Source organism: Marmota monax, unplaced genomic scaffold, assembly GCF_021218885.2.
Source record: "Marmota monax isolate L192 unplaced genomic scaffold, Marmota_monax_Labrador192_F-V1.1 WCK01_AAM20220418_F8-fsc00015, whole genome shotgun sequence".
NCBI lineage: Eukaryota > Metazoa > Chordata > Mammalia > Rodentia > Sciuridae > Marmota > Marmota monax.
In genome coordinates, this window is record NW_026692194.1 from 6,880,852 (window position 1) to 6,886,851 (window position 6,000).

The 6,000-nt window shown below is 35.8% G+C and overlaps 1 protein-coding gene across 2 annotated transcripts in view; it reads left to right on the forward strand.

The window, feature by feature from the left end:
• Positions 1 to 5,479, forward strand: part of Xpo1 (exportin 1) — a 40,926-nt gene extending 35,447 nt beyond the window's left edge. For both annotated transcript variants that reach the window (XM_046423310.2, XM_046423307.2), the window contains 6 exons: positions 510 to 704; positions 1,554 to 1,722; positions 2,929 to 3,063; positions 3,146 to 3,305; positions 3,582 to 3,678; positions 4,426 to 5,479. In XM_046423310.2, coding sequence (XP_046279266.1) covers positions 510 to 704; positions 1,554 to 1,722; positions 2,929 to 3,063; positions 3,146 to 3,305; positions 3,582 to 3,678; positions 4,426 to 4,572 — 903 coding nt within the window. In that variant the 3' untranslated portion in view covers positions 4,573 to 5,479. The remainder of the gene's footprint in view (positions 1 to 509; positions 705 to 1,553; positions 1,723 to 2,928; positions 3,064 to 3,145; positions 3,306 to 3,581; positions 3,679 to 4,425) is intronic.
• The last annotated feature ends 521 nt before the right edge of the window (positions 5,480 to 6,000 follow it).

The window sequence follows — 6,000 nt, forward strand, 5'->3', positions numbered from 1 at the left end:
GTCTTCTAGAGGTTTAGTATGATTCTTGGAGCTTGCAGATATTAATCCATTTAAGAAACAGGTAAATTAGACACTCTGATTTTAATTTACTTATATATTATTCCTAGAATCCTGGTCCTGTCCTAACTCGGGGCCAATAACTAAATTTTTCTGCATCACTTTTCTTATTATAGAATAGATTTGAACCATACTGTGTCTAAGAGCCTTTCCAGTTTTAATTTTGATTTTTCTGGTCTCTCCTGCTAAAAACAAAAGGGAATAGAGGTATAGCCTAGTAGTAGAACATTTATATAGCATGATGCCTAAGGCTCTGGGTTCAATACCCTGTACCCCCACCCTCACCCCAGTTTACCAGAATGAAAAGAAACTTTTTTTTTTTTAGTGTAGAAAAACTTACTAAAAACACAGGATTTCCATTTTCAGCAGCTAATCAACCTAAGTCTTAAAAAACTGTTTATAATGATAAGTACCTAGATTAAAACTTGGAAGTTTTTTTCCCCCCTCAACAGGTAGCTGAAAATTTTGTTCCTCCTCTGTTGGATGCAGTTCTCATTGATTACCAGAGAAATGTCCCAGCTGCTAGAGAACCGGAAGTGCTTAGTACCATGGCCATTATTGTCAACAAGTTAGGGGGACATATAACAGCTGAGATACCTCAAATATTTGATGCTGTTTTTGAATGCACATTGAATATGATAAATAAGGTATGTGATTTATATTTTAATTAGATAATTGGAAATACTGGAATATTTGCTCAATTCTTGAATATGTAGGTGGTATTTCTGAGTGTAGCATCATTTTCAGGACTCAAAATTAAACATTTTAACGTCTAGGTCAGGGTAATGTTGTTGTTGTTGTTGTTGTTGTTTTGTTTAATATATACAAAATCTTGGTAACAACCAAGGATAGGCCTGGGGAGGTAGCTCAGTGGTACAGCTCTTAACTAACATGCATGAGTCCTGGGTTTGATTCCTCAGTACCACCAAAAGAAAAATACTGTCTATGTGGAAAGAGGTGGGTAAGGGCTGGGGCTGTAGCTCAGTGATTTAGCACTTTCCTAGCACATGTGAGACACTGGGTTTGATCCTCAGCACCACATAAAAACAAATAAAATTATGTCTGTGTACAGCCTGTATATATGATAACACCTAGGAATTAGTGATGAAAACTCAAGGAATGTCTGATATTCTTTTAAGAAGGTTGTTAACCCTGAAAGAAAAGTTGGATGTCCTGTTTCAGCTTCCCAAATTATTAGGATTACAGGTGTGTGCCATCATGCCCAACCAAATTACACAGGCTTTGATGAATTTGCTGTATGAGTATGTGAGCCTTCTAAGTTCATTAAATCTACTTCATGTGTGTGGTAGGCATAGTTTTACCACCCTTGAATGGTGGGTTCTATTTGCTTTGGATTTACCATTGTGAGGCATTTTTTTCTTATGGGATCCGTTGATAACTCAGCAGTTATATTGAAGTAAGCCTTTCCCTTTCCCTCCAGTCTCACATAAATAAAGCAGTAAAATGTTAACTTTGTTCCCATCCCTTATTTTTAGGACTTTGAAGAATATCCTGAACACAGAACGAACTTTTTCTTACTTCTTCAGGCTGTAAATTCTCATTGTTTCCCAGCCTTCCTAGCTATTCCACCAACACAGTTTAAACTTGTTTTGGATTCCATTATTTGGGCTTTCAAACACACAATGAGGAATGTTGCAGATACAGGTAAATACACAGAAAAAGTATACTTGATTCGATTCAAATTCTTTACAGGAGATTCCCCTTCATCTACTGTTTCAGTGCTTAAGGTTTTCCTGAAATCAATCAAGATCCTAAAATATTAAATGGAAATTTTTCAGAAATAAATTCATTAGTTTTAATGAATAGTTTTAACTTCGTAGCACAGTGAAATCTTCTGAGCTGCCTGGAATAGTTCATCCCTTTAGCATATGCATACTCCATATGTACTGCCAAAAGTGTCTGATAATATGTCATTAATCTCTTACTCTGCCTGGTTTATACATTAAATTTAGATATGTGTAGGAGAGAACATAATGTATACAGTGTTCAGTATTTTCTTGGTGTCAGGTTCCCACTGTGGTCCTTGAAGCATCATCTCCTATGACAAGGGAGATTGTCTGATAAAATATAAATAGTTAATAGTTGTAAATAGGTTAGTGTCACTTCATTTGTCTTGATTTTATTTTTGCCATTTTTATTATTATTTTTTACATGACAGAGGAGTGCACTACAACTCATGTTATACATATAGAGCATATTTTTTCATTTCTCTGGCTATACAAAAATGTATTCACACCAATTCATGTCTTCTTAACATGTCCTTTTGGATAATGGTGTTCATCACATTTCACCATGGTTTCTAATGCCCTTCCCCTCCCACCCCTCTGCCCTATGTGTGGGTGTCTAAAAGTAGTTTAATCAACTGTTGTAAAGCTTAAGTCCCTAGGCAAAATTGAGTTGTGCCAAGAAGGACCTAGGTATGGGTAGGGAGAACATCACTTAGACGTAGTTCCATATCCTCAGTAGTGGTTTTTTCCTTTTCTCATATACGCTTTTTCTCTATAACACTTAGGATCAGCTAGGGCGAGTGAAAGAATATTCTGGCAGTGTAGGTTTTTATTTGTTTTAAAATAGTAATTTCGTGTAACAGTAAATTCCACCTGACTTTGCTACCTGTTTTAGGGAGTATATGTGTATTCAGCTGAGATTTCAGAAGTAGTAAGAAGGTTAGGGATGGTCTTACTTTATAGTCTCAAAAGTAAGCCAGCTTTCAATGTAGTTGTACTCCATTGCTGGTTCACAATTAAATTGAAGTACATAATTTTTAGTCCTCAATAGAAGAGGGGAGAATAAACTTGGAATGATTGTTTATTGGTTGGTAATAATTTTACATTGATCTTTCTCTTTCAGGCTTACAGATACTTTTTACACTCTTACAAAATGTTGCACAAGAAGAAGCTGCAGCTCAGAGTTTCTATCAAACTTATTTTTGTGATATTCTGCAGCATATCTTTTCTGTTGTGACAGACACCTCACATACTGCTGGTAGGAATTTAAACTTGTTAAAATGTTAAGTGTTCTACTTGTTAAATTTCATCTGAGTTAATGATTTCCTTCTCATCAACAGGTTTAACAATGCATGCATCAATTCTTGCATATATGTTTAATTTGGTTGAAGAAGGAAAAATAAGTACACCACTAAACCCTGGAAATCCTGTTAACAACCAAATGTTTATTCAGGAATATGTGGCTAATCTCCTTAAGTCTGCATTCCCTCATCTACAAGAGTAAATTATTTTTATAAATACTACATTGTTTGAGTTTTAAAATTGTTTTGGTGGGATATTGGGGATTACAACTTACAGCTGAGGTCGTAACTCAGTGGTAGAGTGCTTGCCTACAATGTGCATGGCCATGGGTTCAATCCCAGTAAATAATTTTAAGAGTAATTTTGTAAACTTCTAATGCTTGGGGGTTTGGGGTTTTGTTGTTGTTGTTGTTGTTGCTTATTTGTTTTAATATTATTTAATGATTTAATGCTCTTTTTTGTTTGTTTTTTGTAGTGCTCAAGTAAAGCTATTTGTGACAGGGCTTTTCAGCTTAAATCAGGATATTCCTGCTTTCAAGGAACATCTAAGGGATTTCTTAGTACAGATAAAGGTACGTAATTATTTGCAGTTAAATATTAATGCTTAGTGCAATTAATTGTATCAGAATTAGTAACAATTCACAATGTGTAAAACAGGTGTGCTTTTTAAAAATGTACTACTGGAGCTAGGCATGGTAGTCCCAGCAGCTTGGTAGAAGTAGGCTAAGGCAGGAGGATCGAGATTTCAAAGCCAACTTCAACAGTGAGGCACTAAGCAACTCAGACCCTAATTCTAAATAAAATACAAAGTGGGGCTGTGGATGGGCACAGTGGTTAAGCACCCCTGGGTTCAAACCCTAGTACCAAAGAAAGTCGGTATCATAGGATGTTCAGTATTTTTTCTTCAAAATGCATTTATTGTGTTGGAGGTGCTATCTTTTTTATCCCTCACTCCACAGTCAGGATTCTTATTATCTTCCAACTCAGCCTCTTTAATGGCTCAAACTGTAAGGAAGTACCCTCTTTCCTGACTCAATTAGTTTTGTTGCTGTAGAGAGTGTACAGAATGTGATAATTACCTGAAGCCCAGTTGTGGAACCCAAGAATATAAACAAACTTGGTTTTACCACTATCATTAACCTTTCTTAATATTGTTGCATCTGAAGAATATTTAATATTTGGGATCATGCTGTACCTACCTTGTAACCTCTTTATTTCCAACAACATTGGGTTTAACTCAGTTATATAGTATTGTGTTAATGTACTAGAGCTTAAAACCCAGTTAATATGTTATGTTAATGTTTCTACTTTTTTCACAGGAATTTGCAGGTGAAGACACATCTGATCTGTTTTTGGAAGAAAGAGAAACAGCCCTTCGACAGGCCCAGGAAGAGAAACATAAACTTCAAATGTCTGTCCCTGGCATCCTTAATCCACATGAAATTCCAGAAGAAATGTGTGATTAAAATCTGAAGTCATGCTAGGTTTTTTCCTCTTCAACTCTTGTTGGCAGACAAGAATAGTATCTGGATATTTGTCGACCAAAATGATGCCAATTTGTAAATTAAAATGTCACCTAGTGGCCCTTTTTCTTATGTGTTTTTTGTATAAGAAATTTTCTGTGAAATATCCTTCCATTGTTTAAGCTTTTGTTTTGGTCATCTTTATTTAGTTTGCATGAAGTTGAAAATTAAGGCATTTTTAAAAAATTTTACTTCATGCCCATTTTGTGGCAGGGCTTGGGGGGAAGATAAAAATTCAATTTGAACATATACTTGTAAATTCTAATGCAAAATTATACAATTTTTCTTGTAAACAATACCAATTTTAATTAGGGAGCATTTTCTTTTAGCCTGTTTTTCAGTCTAGAAGAAAAGGTAATGAGTAAAACAAATTGCGTTGTTAAAAGGATTATAGTGCTGCATTGTCTGAAGTTAGCACCTCTTGGACTGAATCGTCTGTCTAGACTACATGTATTACAAGTCTGTATGGCAAGTTTGCAGCAAGATCATGTGCATATCATCCCATTGTAAAGCAACTTCAAAAAATATGGGAACACAGTTAGTTATTTTTACACAGTTCTTTTTGTTTTTGTGTGTGTGTGCTGTCGCTTGTCGACAACAGCTTTTTGTTTTCCTCAATGAGGAGTGTTGCTCATTTGTGAGCCTTCATTAACTCAAAGTGAAATGGTTAAAAATATTTATCCTGTTAGAATAGTCTGCATCTTTTTAACAACTCATTAAAAAAAACAAAACAGAACTCTGGCTTTTGAGATGACTTATACTAATTTACATTGTTTACCAAGCTGTAGTGCTTTAAGAACACTACTTTAAAAAAGCAAAATAAACTTGGTTTACATTTATTTTCCCTTTATTGACTCAAAATTATTCTTGTATTAATGGATGTGGTTTTAAGATTTCTAAGGTTTAGTCTTGAGGGCTGGGGTTGTGGCTCAGTGGTAGAATGCTTGCCTAGCATGTGTGGGGTCCTGGGTTCAATCCTTGGCACCACATGAAGATAAATATATTGTGTCCATCTACAACTAAAAAATAATTTAAAAAATGGTAAGTCTTGAGCCTTTCAAATGGTGGGAGAAGTAGGAGCAGTGGCTCATGTTTATATTCCTAGCAATATGGATTCTGTCTTTAAAAGGACCAGGGATGCTGGGCTTTGTGGTGCACACCTGTAATCCCAGCAGTTTGGGAGGCTAAGGCAGGAGGATCACGAATTCAAAGCCAGCCTTAGCAAAAGTGAGGCGTTAAGCAACTCAGATCCTGTCTCTAAATAAAATTCAGGATAGGGCTGGGGATGGGTCAGTGCTCCTAAGTTCAATCCTCAGTAAAACCCCCATCCCAAGAAAAAGGAGGGGACCAGGCAGGAATGTAGTTCAGTGA